The 15,111-nt window shown below is 46.0% G+C and overlaps 1 protein-coding gene across 1 annotated transcript in view; it reads left to right on the top strand.

Moving 5' to 3' along the window:
- ACSBG2 (acyl-CoA synthetase bubblegum family member 2) overlaps positions 1-15,111 on the top strand; it is an 86,287-nt gene that overhangs the window by 58,496 nt on the left and 12,680 nt on the right. Inside the window, exons 9-12 of the mRNA XM_027970669.3 lie at positions 1,612-1,761; positions 7,509-7,685; positions 10,342-10,523; positions 10,656-10,889. Of these exons, the coding sequence (XP_027826470.2) occupies positions 1,612-1,761; positions 7,509-7,685; positions 10,342-10,523; positions 10,656-10,889 (743 nt within the window). The remainder of the gene's footprint in view (positions 1-1,611; positions 1,762-7,508; positions 7,686-10,341; positions 10,524-10,655; positions 10,890-15,111) is intronic.

Genomic DNA, 15,111 nt, shown 5'->3' with positions numbered 1-15,111 from the left:
GGCAAGGGGATGACAGAAGAAGACCATTAACTGGGCAGGTGGTGATGCCTGGAGTTGGACTCGGGACCAATTCCAGATTTCCAATAGAGGACTGGATTGGACCAGGTTGGGTCCACTGTCTATGTGATCCCATCATCTGTGGCCATGGGAGGATGAGGTCCTGCACCTGCCATTAGGGGAGCATCCTTTTGAGGGGGGGCTTGGGGCATTTCTCAGAGAAAGGACAGGGTCCCTCCAAAGGTCAGTGTGCACTGCTCCTCTCACCATCACTCCACCCTGTTAGAGATGCTCTGGTGAAAGGTCCTTCCCTTTTGGATGGGGCCAGCATTGCCCTGTCAGGTTGCAGGCAATGCTGGCCATTTCTAGAGGACATGGAGAGCCCTCTATTTTGCAGACAGGACACTGTCCTCCTCCAGAGCCCCACTGGAGGATCAGAGACAGCATTTTTGCAGTTCTTATGTGAAATTCGGTTCATACAGCCTCACAGTTCCTTGTGAGGCATCAAATTCTAAGGTAATTAAAAGCACAGGCTCTGGACTCTTGGGTTAAAATGCTAGCTCCTCTGTTTACTTAGTGTGTGACCCTGGGCAGGTAACTTACCACCTCTGAGCCTCAGGTTCTCCATCTGCCAGAGGGAGATGATGTATGTCTTATCACTAAGGATATCTTTGGTTGCAAGTGATAATAGCCTAACCCCAAATGGTGTAAGCTTCCAAGATCATCTGTTGGCTCATGTAACTACAACCCATGCACAGCTGGAACCAGGAGCTCAAATAACATTCCCAAGGCTCCATTTGGTGGCAGAGTGGTAAAGAATCTGCCTGCCAGTGCAGGAGACATAAGAGATGTGGGTTCAATCCCTGGGTCAGGAAGATCCCCTGGAGAGGAAATGGCAACCCACTCCAGTATTTATGCCTGGAGAATCCCCATGGACAGAGGAGACTGGTGGGCTACAGTCCATTGGTTACAAAGAGTCAGACACAACTGAAATGACTTAGCAGGCTCCATTTTGCTCTCCACTAACCTTGCTTCCCTCTAGTCCTGAGACAGTCCAGCAGCTCAAGTTACCTCATGTCCAGATGATTCATTCATGTCCCAGCATTTCCAGCCAAAGCCCTGACCTTCACTGTGATTGGACCATCTGAGGTCACATGTCCAGAAGCAGTCCAATCACTGTGACCCAGGCAGATGGGACCTTCTAGCTTAAGCCAATCAGGATGGCCTTCAGTTCCATCAATCTGGTCACTAAGTTTGAGGTGCCAAGTGGAATCTGGAAAGGCAGAGAACAAATGATCCTGAACTCTGCTGTTCTAAGCATTTTACACAGAGTGACCCATTTACTGCTTCAAACAACCCAAAGAGTTGGGCCTTGACATCATCCCCATTTTACCTATGAGGAAACTGAGGCGGAGCTGCTTGAGTAGCCTGCCCTGGAAGTGGAGAAGCAGGTGTCTCAGGGCCTCTGTATGAAGTACCCTTCCTCCTGCTGGGAATCATCTTTCCAGGGCAGCTGGTGAGGCAAGACCTGACTGGGGAAGGGGAATACCTGGTGTGTCGGGGGCCCCTCACACCCTTGAGCCACCACCCTCTGCTGGTCTTTTCTTTCCGTAGTGGGATGACTTTCTAGAACTTGGCAGTAGCATTCCCGATGCCCAACTGGACCAGATCATAAAAAGCCAGAAGGTCAATCAGTGTGCTGTGATCATCTATACTTCTGGGACCACGGGCCAACCCAAGGGGGTGATGCTCAGCCATGACAATGTAAGTGCTGTCTCTGCTGACGGGGTTGGACTCTGCAGCCTCCAGGGTCTTGATGCCTTGGGGCAGAGGCCTTCAGACTGCTTTTGTTCTTGACCCACAGGAGCACAGTGGTGTTTAGGAGCACAGTGGCATGGGGGACCTTGATCTGTGGGGCAGAGAGACTTAAGCCAAACTTCCAAGGTCGGGGCAGCACAGTGCAGGGGTTGAGATCAGGGACTCTGCAGGAGACCTGGCTCTATGATCTTGGGCAACACATCCAGGATCTCTAAGCCTTGGTTTCCTCATCTGTAAAATGGGTGTGATGTGACAGTCCCTGCCTCCTGGGTTGTTTGAGCTCAGAACCATGCTTGATAAAATTAGTATGTGAAAGGGCAGTGTAAACACTGAGTTTCAGGGGATAAAGCAGGAGCTGATGTTTTAGTTACTTGAGGAAGGCTCTGTGCTTGGGGAAAATGCATGCATGTCTGAGTGGAGTCCAAAGCTGATGGTAATTTAGGTCACTGGTAGGAAAGAATAGGGGAATCCATGCTAAAAGATCCTATTTATATAAAACCCTAGAAAGGGACTTCCCTGGCAGTCCAGTGGGTAAGAGTCCACCTGCCAATGCAGGGGACACAGATTCAGCACCTGGTCTGGGAAGATACCACATGCAGAAGGGCACCTAAGCCTGAGTGCAGCAACTACTGAGCCGACATGCTGTCGAGCCCACGAGAGAAGCCAACAAGAGAAGCCACCGCAAAAAAAGAAAAAAAAATAAAAAGGAGAGAAGCCACCGCAATGAGCCGTCCACTCACCACAATGAAGAGTAGTCCCTGCTCGCTGCAATTAGAGAAAGCCCGTGTGTAGCACAAAGACCCAGTGCAGCCGTACATTAATTAAAAAATAAATTAGGAAGTGAATACAATGACCTAACTGTAATTTAAAACTGTAACTAAATAAGAGATCCTGTTTATATAAAACCCTAGAAATGGAATTCCTAGGAGGTCCAGTGGTTAGGATCCGTGTGCCACTCCCAAGAGCCCAAGTTCAAACTGTGGTCAGGAAAATAAGCCTGTGTGATGAAAACCCTACAAATGCAAACTTGTCTACAGGAACCAAAAACAGATGGTGGCTGCCTGGGATGGCAAAAGGGAGGCATAACAAAGGGTGATGGGAACAGGGAACATTCACCATTTCAATGGTGGGGATGGCTGCACAGCTGCATATATAGGTCACTATGCACCAACTTGTACACCCCAAATGCAGGTGGTTCCCTGCATGTCAATTACACCTTGATAAAGCTGTTGTTTGTTTTTTCCTAAAGAACAAGAAAGACAGTGACGGTTCATTTCTGTTGCACGCCCGTGATATGCCAGGGTCCATCCCGAGAGTTTTACACTTTGTAAATCCTCCTGGTGATTCTATGATTCTATCTGCTCTATCAGGTGGACGCTGTTTCTACAGATGAGAAAACTGAAGCCCAGAGAGGTTAAAATGCTGGGTCCAGGTCACACAACAAGCAGCATGGCAGAGCCAGGATCTGAACTTGGGCAGGCTGGAGTCACAGTCCACACTTTCACCTACACTGTTGATCTATGTGGCTAAGGTGTAAAGATCCTTAAAGATGCGATCACTATAAATACGCTGAAGCCAGCTGAAGAACGGTACACAGAGCACAGGCGGTTTTTGTTAAAAATTGAGAAATGAAGCGACTGATGTACAAGCCTGTAAGCTTTATAAGTAGAAAAGTGTCTGGCAGGACGTACACCCAACACGTACACTCCCCTTTGTGAGTCAGAAAGACTGCTAGTTCTACAATGAAGCATTTCTTACTTAAATTTTTGGCTGCACCAGGTCTTAGTTGCAGCATGTCAGATCTTGTTCCCTGACCAGGGATTGAACCTGGGCCCTCTACACTGTAAGCACAGAGTCTTAGCCCCTGGACTAGCAGGGACGTCCCAGCGTTTCTACTTTATGAGCTTTTTGCACCAACCCAGCTTAAGAGTTGGCAGTACACACTGGCTTTTGCTCTGGCTGTTCCCTCTGCATGGAATTCTTTTTCCTAGAGACCAACTTGGCTTCCTCTTTCACCTCCTTGGGGGGGGTCCCTGCTCAAATGTTACCGCCTCTGAGAAGTCCTCCCTGACTTTCATGTTCAAAACAGCAACTAAAAATAAACCACCCCATCAGTCCCTGATCCCCCCTGGCTACTGTTTCCGTGCACTGACATATTATATACAGTCATGTGTTTATCGTGAACATCAGCTCCTTGAGGGCAGCGGCAGTCTGTTGGGTTCTCTGCTGCGTCTCCAGTGGTTGGTATGCAGGAGGCTTCAATCTTTTTTGTGGACTGAAATGAATGAAGAGGGTCTGAGGAAGCCCACCCTGGCCAGCATTCATACTCCTAGTGGCTTCATGTCTGCTGAGATCATCTCCTTGAAGACAGCTGATGAACGCCGAGCTCTTGGAGCAAGTCTGCCTAGATCTTCATCCTGGCTCCCCCATTTGCTAGTTGTGTGACCTGAGAAAACTCCCTTAACTTCTCTGGGCTTCAGTTTGCCCACCTGTGAAATGGAGACAAGAACAGTTGATGGCTCTTAGAGTTGCTGTGAAGGTTAAATAATGTCCCATACTGAGTCAGTTAGCTACTGCTGTGTAACAAACCATTCCAGAACTGAGCAACTTGAAACACCAACAGTGCATTATTTCTGGGTCTCAGATTTGGACCAGGGCTCAGCAGTGTCTTTTCTGCCCCACAAAGTGTCAGCTGGGGTCACTCAGCCGGTGCCCAGGCTGGGTTAGCAGGTCCGAGAGGGGCTTCACTCATGTCTCCTGGGGCTTGGGTTTCTCTGTGGCATGGAGGTAGTGAGGCTGTTGAATTTCTCAATGTGGTGCTAGCTCCAAGGGCAAGCACACTGTATGTAAAGGCACAGGCTGACATCTATTACAGCTCAGGGCCAGAAGCTCACATGGTGCCCTGCTCTGCAGGTCAAAACCAGCCACTGGACCAGCCCTGTGAAGGGAAGGGAAACAGACTCTAGCTCTGAATGGAGGGGGTGGCAGAGAATTTGCCGCTATCTGTAACTTACACGTGGGCTTCCCCGGTGGCTCAGACAGTAAAGAATCTGCCTGCAATACAGGAGACCTGGGCTCAATCCCTCGGTTGGGAGAATCTCCTGGAGAAGGGACTAGCTACCCACTCCAGTATTCTTGCCTGGACAATTCCATGGACAGAGAAGCCTGGAGGGCTACAGCCCATGGGGTCGCAAAGTGACTGAGTGGCTAACTCTTCACTTAACCTACACACAGATATAAAAGCTCAGAGTGATACCTGGCACACAGCCTCATCAGTGTCCCTTATTGTGACTTTTAATGCATTATTAACTGGAGACATTTTAATACATCTTTTGTTGCCGATTACTGACTGGAGATGTATCAGTACATTTTTAGACACTGATACAATTAACATCAAGTGTGAAGTTGTTAGAACTTAAAGTTGATCAAAGTTTCATTAGACAACTTACGACTGTCATTATCATTCACGTTTTTCTCTGTTAGATTTTTGTTCCAACTTTGTGTATATGATGATTACCGTAAAATCTTCAAAGATAACACACGGTGAAATTTTACACAAAGATGAATTTTTCAGTGAATTTTATGGGAATACTTTCTCTGATTGTCTGAGCAACGTACATACAAGTGTCTCAGAAGATGACAGTTCTTCAGAACATAGTTCTGATCCAGACGATATGCATGTAGACCAACAAGAAGACAAAGAGCCTTAATGATTGATTCCGATGTGGAAAGTGAAATTCACGATGCTAGAGAGGACTTTACAAGTCTGTCAGGTGTAAACCGCTGAATGTAATGACCTGCAAAACAGTGTTAGTGAAATCACAGAACTGATTTTTGGCCAGCCAAAATGAAAACTTCAGCCGCAGTTGTTAGTTTCTGCAAGAATCCCGCGGTCAATAATGAGTTAAAATCATCATAATCGTCATCATTTTTATAGCAAGAAGTCAAAGGTAGTCCCAGGTGCTCAACATATGTCCACAATTCAAAGTTTCCCCTGTTTTATAGAATACTAGGCCATGCTGAGATAAACAGATATAACCCCTCACAGAAACCCCACGAGGTTAAGATGTGTCATTAACCCCTTTCACAGATGGGGAAACAGGCTCAGAGAGGGGACATGACTTGAGCAAGGTTAGAGAGCGAAGAATGAGCTTGAGCCAGGCTCTGAACCCACAGGTGTTTGAACGACTGTAAATCACAGTCTGCACGCACCTAGCCCTTTTTCTCAACAAACGGGTGCTGGATTCCTTGGGCCTCTGGAGTGACAGTGCTTATGGGGGCAGAAGGAAAATCCCTCCATCCTGAGACCCAGAGAAAGACAAGGGATGAATCTTGAGGGCTCACCATGGGCCAAGGGTTTTGCATGTTTCCTTGCTCTTAAATGCCCCTTCTCTTCTCTTAAATGTCCCTTCTCAACAAAAATTCACCGGGCACCTACTATGTGCTTGGAAAATGGCTTTGGACAGAACAGACCCAATCGTGGCCCCTGGGAAGACAGACAGGGAACGAATAAATAAAACCACTGAGGTTGTGGCAAGTAGTACTCAGAGGATTAGACAGATGCTGGAAGCTTCGGTTTGGGGGTGAGACAGCTTCTCTAAGAAGTGACATTTAACTAGCAATTCAGCATCCAAAGAGTTATTAATAATTATGGAGACAGTTGAAGGAAGCAGATCCCAGGCAGTGGGAATGGCCAGTGCAAAGGCCCTGAGGCAGGACCTCGCCTGACCTGTTGGAATAACAGTGCAGAGGCCCATGTGGCCAGATTAATGACCAGTGTATGATACCATAAGAAGTGTAGATTGCTAAATTATAGATATGCTAAAACTTTACATCAAAGTATGCACTGGACAAAGAAAAACATTCATAGAGTTATAAGGCAACTACCCTCCAATAAAAATTTAAAAACTTTTTAAGAAAAACATTAATATACTAATTGTTGGGGTGTTTATTCCATGGGATTAAGAGTGGTCTTTTTGTGTTTTGGACAGTGTTGGTTTCTTAATTTTATGTTGACACAAGGAAATTCTGTGCCCATTTTACAGATGAGCAAATAGAGGTTGCAAGGGATTTTAAGCAAATAGCCCAGGGTCACTCAGCTAGTAAATGGTGGAGTCAGGATTTCTTTTGTGTGTGTGGCTGTGTTGGGTCTTAGTCATGTGGGATCTTTCACTGTGGCAAGCAGGCTCAGCAGTTGTGGTGCACGGGCTTAGCTGCCCTGTGACATGTGGGCTCCTAGTTCCCTGACCAGGGATTGAGCCTGATCTTCCACATTAGAAAGTGGATTCTTAACCACTGGACCACCAGGGAAGTCCCTGGAGTTAAGACACTGAGTCCTTCAGATTTTCTGACTTTCCCGGTAGACATCCTGACTCTAGGGTCTCCTTTTGGATCCTGGGGCGTCTGGTAATCCCCCAAAGCTGCCCACTGTAGTTTACAGTTCGTCGCAGCCTCAGGCAAGTTAGTGAACTGTGCCTCTGGTTTCCCATCTCAATGATGGGGTAGAATCACAGTTCTCAACCCCAGTGTTAAGATGAGGACTAAATGACTCGATGTTTGTAAAGAACAGGAGCAGTGCCTAGCGTTTAGGAGGTGCCTTGCATTTGGTAAAGAACTGCGTTTAAACAGCCCTCAGGTGAGGAGGAGGAAGTATGTCTGATCTCACTGGATCCTAAGTTCAGCTTGTGTTCTAGATCACGTGGACAGCGGGGTCGGTGGCAAGGGACTGCAACCTGGCTTATGCCTCCGAAAAGCAGGAGGTGGTGGTCAGCTACCTTCCTCTCAGCCACATCGCAGCTCAGATGATGGATGTCTGGGTGCCCATTAAGGTCGGGGCTTTCATCTACTTTGCTGAACCAGACGCTCTCAAGGTATCAAGGCTGAGGGCAGCCCAGATGGGTGGACGGCTCCAACAGGGCCCAGATCTGGGGGGGTGGGGTCAAGGTTAAGGGCAGCTTGGAAGGGTGGATGGCTCCATCAAGGCCCAGATCTGGTAAGCAGAGGGGTTCCTTCTCTGTCCTCAGCTAATGCTCCCCTTTAGCAGCATGTGAATTGGTTAACCACCTTCTTTTTGTTTTTATCTTTATCCAAATCATGGTGTCCATGGTTTTTCAGGCTGTATACTGAACTACCTAAGACTAAAATGCGAGTGGTACTAAAGGCAGAATTTGTGTGTGTGTGTAGCGTTTTGTTTTGTTTTGTTTTGTTTTAAATTCAGTATTCCCAGCTCCAAAACCCTCCACAAACCAAACATTTTTGGCAGTAGAATCTGACCTGAACTGATGTGAAGCTATTTGAGTCTTCATGTTTACCCCACTTACTGGGAATATGCATATCTACAGAAATATTAGTGGGTTTCTCCAGTGCCTCAGCGGTAAACAATCTGCCTGCAATGCAGGAGGCACAGTACACGGGGCTTTGATCCTTGGGTTCAGGAAGATCACCTGGAGAAGGAAATGGTAACCCACTCCAGCATTCTTGCCTGGAGAATCCCATGAACAGAGGAGCCTGGTGGGCCATGGTCCATTTGGTTCAAAGAGTCAGACATGACTGAAGCAACTTAGCACTAGGGACAAAGCCATTTTAACTTGTTTTTGGCTTCAGCACACAGGATCTTAGTTCCCTGACCAGGGATCGAACTTGTGCCCCCTGCAGTGGGAGCATGGAGTCTTAACCACAGGACTGCCAGGGAATTCCTGCCTTAACATTTTGTGCAGCTGCAAGTGTTTTCAAGGAGGCTGTGCCATTTCACATTCCCACCAGAAGTGTATGAGAGGCCCGTTCCTCCCTATCCTCACCAACACTTGTTGTTACTATTTTTGTTTTTATTATTATTGCCATCCTTTCACTTTTCACTTTCATGCACTGGAGGAAAAAATGGCAACCCACTCCAGTGTTCTTGCCTGGAGAATCCCAGGGACAGGGGAGCCTGGTGGGCTGCCGTCTATGGGGTTGCACAGAGTCGGACACGACTGAAGCGACTTAGCAGCAGCAGCAGCAGTGGACGTGAAGTGGTCTCTCTCCTATTAATTTGCATCTCTCAAATGATTAATGATGGTGAGCAACTTTTCTTGTGCGTATTGGCCACCTGTGTGTCTTCTTCGGAAAAATCTCTTGTTCACAGTTTTGCCTGTGTCAAAATGGGGTTGTACATCTTATTGTTGACTGTTGTGTTCTTCACACAAATTGTTTATCAAAGATAGGTTTTGCAAATACTTGCTCCCAGTTCTGTGGCTTGTCTTCTCATTTTCTTACTAGTGTCTTTTGAAAAACAGAAAATGTTCACCTCTAATGAGTGTTAACTCTCCAATTTATTTTTTTTTTTCCTTTCATGCTTCTGGTGTAATTTTTAAGAAAATCATTGCCTACCCTAAGGGCTGGAGAAGGAAATGGTAACCCACTCCAGTATTTTTGCCTGGAGAACTCCATGGACAGAGGAGCCTGATGAGCTACAGTCCATGGGGTCACAAAGAGTCGGACACGACTAAGTGACTTACACATACTGTATCTAAAGTCACAGAGATTTTCTTCTATGTGTTCTTCTGGAGGGCTTTTAGATCTGTTAACAGCTCTTACTTTTAGGTCTGTGGTCCATTTTGAGGTAATTTTTGTGTCTGGCAAGAATGCTCTAAGTTAGCTAAGCTCGTTGCTTGTTTGTCTGTCTTTGGCACTTTTATTGAGAATCAGTTGATCATAAATGTAAAGATTCATCTTTAGATTTTCAGTTGTTTCATTGATCTTTATGTCTGCCCTTACACCAAAACCTCACTGACTTTATTTTTCCAGCTTTTTGGTAGTGAGATCACCTTGTTCCTATCTACCAGGACTCTCCCAGTTTCATAAATAAAAATTACCCCACATTCCAGGAACACCTCCAGTTCTGGACATATCAGGACAGTTGATCACCCTACATTATAGTCAGTTTCAAAATCAAGTAATAGTAAGTCCTCTGATTTTGTTTTTCAGAATTGCTTTGGTTATTCTAGGTCCTCTGCATTTCCATGCAGTTTGTCAGTTGGTATGAAATAGCTTGCCGATTTTTTATAGTGATGACATTGAACCTGTAGATCAATTTGAGGGAGACTCTTTCATGATACTCCACTTCAAGCTTGGGCAACAGTTTCTTTAGCCACTCTCCCCACACTGGCTACGTAGCCTGTTTTCATTTTATTACAAAATGATGCACTAAGAGCATCTCACATGTATTTCTCTGTGTATCGGAGACTTTTGTCCAGCTGAGTTCTATCACCCACAGAAATGAAGTTGCCTAGCTGTATTTAAAATGTTAACAGCACTGTCACACTGCCTCCCAAAAACATTCTACCAGTCTGTACGCTCCACTATGTCCCCAGGGAGAATGGGTTAAACTGATTGGCCACTGGCTAGTCAATGGGCTGGCTCCTGTGAGTCAGGAGCTCACCTTGGTCCAGAAAACTAGGAGAAAGTTCTCCTGGGCTGCCCTCAGTGGCTGAGGAGAGATGGACACCTAGGGTGCAGGTGTTGCTGACTGAGCTCTGTGTCCAATAGGGTACCTTGGTCAACACCCTGCAAGAGGTAAAGCCTACTGCCTTCCTGGGGGTACCCCGAATTTGGGAAAAGATGCACGAGAAGATAAAGGAGGCTGTTGGCAAGTCTTCAAGCTTGAGGAAAAAGGTGTTTTTGTGGGCAAGGAATATTGGCTTAAAGGTCAACTTGAAAAGGATGCTAGGGTAAGTGGTGGGACCACTGGGGCCAGGCATGGAGGGCGGTGGGTGAGGGGGCTCAGCCTTCTCCAGCTGGGTCCCATCCACCCCAGTGTGGCTCTGTGGCTACAGAACCTTCCTTGGCATCCATGTTCACAGGGAACATGACCCTCCCATGAGCTACCGCATGGCAAAGGCACTCGTGTTCACCAAAATCAAGAATTCCCTTGGCCTGGATCACTGCCGCATTTTTATCAGTGGGGCTGCACCCCTCAACCAGGAGACTTCTGAGTTCTTTTTAAGCCTGGACATACCAATAGGCGACGTGTACGGTATGAGTGAAAGCTCAGGACCCCACTCCATATCCACCCTGGCAAACTACAAGTTTCTAAGGTACTGGTCTCCTAGGCAGACACCTGGTCCTCTGGCAACGCTGGGTCAAAGGGGATGGAGGTGGGAGGGTTTCTGGGATATGATGAATCCTGACTTGGTGTCTCCAGCCTCCAGGCTCCAAATCTTCATGACTGTGGGAAGCCCCAATTTGTCCGAGAGCCTGTGGACAAAGAGGGAGGTCTCCCAAACATTCTATGCATGTACCCTCCCTATCTGTCACTTGTGAGCTCTGCCTCCAGATGTCCCACCCCAGGTTGACCTCCTGAGGCCTAGGGACCCTTCATCTCCAAGAGGCTTTGTTTCAAACATGTCCCCAGGCCCCTCTGGCTTTCTCCCAAGCTTAGCTCACCTTGGGCTGCAGGATGGAGCCCAGTGACACTGATGCAGTAAGAACACCAAAGGCGAGTTCCACTTGGAGCCTGGGAGCCATGTTCCTTCTCAGGACCTCCTGGTCGTCCTTCCCTGTCCCCCTGGCCCCCACCAAATGCACCATACTGCAAGTTCGCGTCTCCTCTCGTGTTTGGCCAGGTTGCATTTGGCTTTGAACTTAGTGAAATTGGAGTCTGATCTTCCGAATCTGGCAAAACCATCTCCTCCTCCTTACTTTACTCTGTACATCAGTATCCACCCCTTCCAGCACACAACTGCACCTGGGTCTGTTTTCTGTAACCCCAAATGCCCACTTGAGCTTTGTTTTTTCCCCCCAAACCAAAGAGGAGTCCTTCCTTAAACAGGTGGCTTTTTTTTTTTTTTCCTGTGTAGAATTTTTTTTCAGCTTTACTTGGATGAACACATCAAACTTGTACAGCTTCTGAGTTTTTCCACACTTCTAGGAAAGTTTTTAATTGGGAAGTCATAAGAATCCTCTTTGTACTTTTTTAAAAAACTTCTACTGGAGTATAGTTGCTTTACAAAGTTGTTTGCTGCTGTATAGCAAAGTGAATCAGTCATCTGCTGTTCAGTCACTATGTCGTGTCCAAGTCTTTGTGACCCCATGGACTGCAGCACGCCAGGCTTCCCTGTCCTTTACCATCTCCCAGAGTTTGCTCAAACTCATGTCCATTGAGTCGGTGATACTATCCAATCATCTCATCCTCTGTCGTCCCCTTCTATTCCTGCCCTCCATCTTTCCCAGCATCAGAGTCTTTTCCAATGGGTCAGCTCTTTGCATCAGGTGGCCAAAATATTGGAGTTTCAGCTTCAACATCAGTCCTTCCAAAGAACACCCAGGACTGATTTCCTTTAGGATGGACTAGTTGGACCTCCTTGCAGTCCAAGGGACTCTCAAGAGTCTTCTCCAACACCACAGTTCAAAAGCTTCAATACTTTGGTGCTCAGCTTTCTTTATAATCCAACTTTCACATCCATACATGACCACTGGAAAAACCATAGCCTTGACTAGATGGACCTTTGTTGGCAAAGTAATGTCTCTGCTTTTGAATATGCTGTCTAGGTTGGTCATAACTTTCCTTCCAAGGAGTAAGTATCTTTTAATTTCATGGCTGCAATCACTATCTGCAGTGATTTTGGAGCCCCCCAAAACAATAGTCAGCCACTGTTTCCACTGTTTCCCCATCTATTTGCCATGAAGTGATGGGACCAGATGCCATGATCTTCATTTTCTGAATGCTGAGCTTTAAGCCAACTTTTTCACTCTCCTCTTTCACTTTCATCAAGAGGCTCTTTCATTCCTCTTCACTTTCTGCCATAAGGGTGGTGTCATCTGCATATCTGAGGTTATTGATATTTCTCCCGGCAATCTTGATTCCAGCTCGGGCTTCTTCCATCCCAGTATTTCTCATGATGTACTCTGCATAGAAGTTAAATAAGCAGGGTGACAATATACAGCCTTGACGTACTCCTTTTTCTATTTGGAACCAGTCTGTTGTTCCATGTCCACTTCTAACTGTTGTTTCCTGACCTGCATACAGGTTTCTCAAGAGGCAAGTCAGGTGGTCTGGTATTCCCATCTCTTTCAGAATTTTCCACAGTTTATTGTGATCCACGCAGTCAAAGGCTTTGGCATAGTCAATAAGGCAGAAATAGATGTTTTTCTGGAACTCTCTTGCTTTTTTGATGATCCAGCAGATGTTGGCAATTTGATCTCTGGTTCCTCTGCCTTTTCTAAAACCAGCTTGAACATCTGGTAGTTCATGGTTCACGTATTGCTGAAGCCTGGCTTGGAGAATTTTGAGCATTACTTTACTATCGTGTGAGATGAGTGCAATCGTGCGGTAGTTTGAGCACTCTTTGGCATTGCCTTTCTTTGGGATTGGAATGAAAACTGACCTTTTCCAGTCCTGTGGCCACTGCTGAGTTTTCCAAATTTGCTGACATATTGAGTGCAGCAATTTCACAGCATCATCTTTTAGGATTTGAAATAGCTCAACTGGAATTCCATCACCTCCACTGTATAATCATAAGGGATTTGATTTAGGTCATACCTGAATGGTCTAGTGGTTTTCCCACTTTCTTCAATTTAAGTCTGAATTTGGTAGTAAGGAGTTCATGATCTGAGCCACAGTCAGCTCCCAGTCTTGTTTTTGCTGACTGTATAGAGCTTCTCCATCTTTGGCTGCAAAGCATATAATCAGTCTAATTTCGATGTTGACCATCTGGTGATGTCCATGTGTAGAGTCTTCTCTTGTGTTGTTGGAAGAGGGTGTTTGCTATGACCAGTGCGTTCTCTTGGCAAAACTCTATTAGCCATTGCCCTCCTTCATTCCATACTCCAAGGCCTAATTTGCCTGTTACTCCAGGTGTTTCTTGACTTCCTACTTTTGCATTCCAGTCCCCTATAATGAAAAGGACGTCTTTTTTGGGTGTTAGTTCTAAAAGGTCTTGTAGGTCTTCACAGAACCGTTTAACTTCAGCTTCTTCAGTGTTACTGGTTGGGGCATAGCCTTGGATTACAGCGATACTGAACGGTTTGCCTTGGAAACAAACAGAGATCATTCTTTTTTGAGATTGCATCCAAGTACTGCATTTCGGACTCTTTTGTTGACTATGATGGCTACTCCATTTCTTCTAAGGGATTCCTGCCCACAATAGTAGATATAATGGTCATCTGAGTTAAATTCACCCATTCCAGTCCATCTTAGTTCGCTGATTCCTAGAATGTCGACATTCATATGGGAAAACCATAGCTTTGACTATATGAATCTTTGTTGTCAGAGTGATGTCTCTGCTCTTTAATGCAATGTCTAGGTTTGTCACAGCTTTCCGCCCAAGGAGCAAGCATCTTTTAATTTCATGGCTGCAGTGATTTTGGAGCCCAAGAACATAAAATCTGTCACTATTTCCACTTCTATTTCCTTCTATTTGCCATGAAGTGATGGGACCAGATGTCATGATCTTGGTTTTCTGAATGTTGAGTTTTAGGCCAACATTCACCCTCATCAAGAGGCTCCTTAGTTCCTCTTTACTTTCCGCCATGAGTGGTATCATCTGCATATGGGAGGTTGTTGACATTTCTCTTGGCAGTCTTGATTCCAGCTTGTGATTCATCCAGCCTGGCATTTTGCATGATGTACTCTGCATATATGTTAAATAAGCAGAGTAATAATGTACAGCCTTGTCATACTCCTTTCCCAATTTTGAACCAGTCGGTCGTTCCATGTCCTGTTGCTTCTTGACCCACATACAGTTTTCTCAGGAGACAGGTAAGGTGGTCTGGCATTCCCATCTCTTAAACTATGTTCCAGTTTGTTGTGATCCACACAGTCAAAGGCTTTTGTGTAGTCAATGAAGCAGAAGTATATATTTTTCTGGCATTCTGTTGCTTTTTCTATGATCCAACAGATGGTAGCAATTTGATCTTTGGTTCCTCTGCCATTTCTAAACCCAGCTTGTATATCGGGAAGTTCTTGGTCGTGTGTGTGTGTGTGTGTGTGTGTGTGTGTGTGTGTGTGTGTGTCTGCTCTTTTTGGCTTTCCTTCCCAAAGGTCACCACAACACTGAGTAGAGTTCCCTGTGCTCTACAGGAGATTCTCGTTAGTTATCTGTCTTACACATTGCAGTGTATACACGTCAATCCCAATCTCCCAATTTATCCCACCCTGCCTTTCCCCCGGTGGGGTCAATACATTTGTTCTCTATGTCTGTTCACCTGTACCCTTTTTCCAGAGTCCACATTTATGCATTCATATACATTTTAAGCATCTCAGGCCTGCCTTCTTTTTCCACTTTCTGACTAAGGGAGTTTCTACACTTCACCCTAAAA

Source organism: Ovis aries, chromosome 5 (genome assembly GCF_016772045.2).
Source record: "Ovis aries strain OAR_USU_Benz2616 breed Rambouillet chromosome 5, ARS-UI_Ramb_v3.0, whole genome shotgun sequence".
In the NCBI taxonomy this organism is placed as follows: domain Eukaryota; kingdom Metazoa; phylum Chordata; class Mammalia; order Artiodactyla; family Bovidae; genus Ovis; species Ovis aries.
This window is presented reverse-complemented; position numbering and strand designations above follow the sequence as displayed.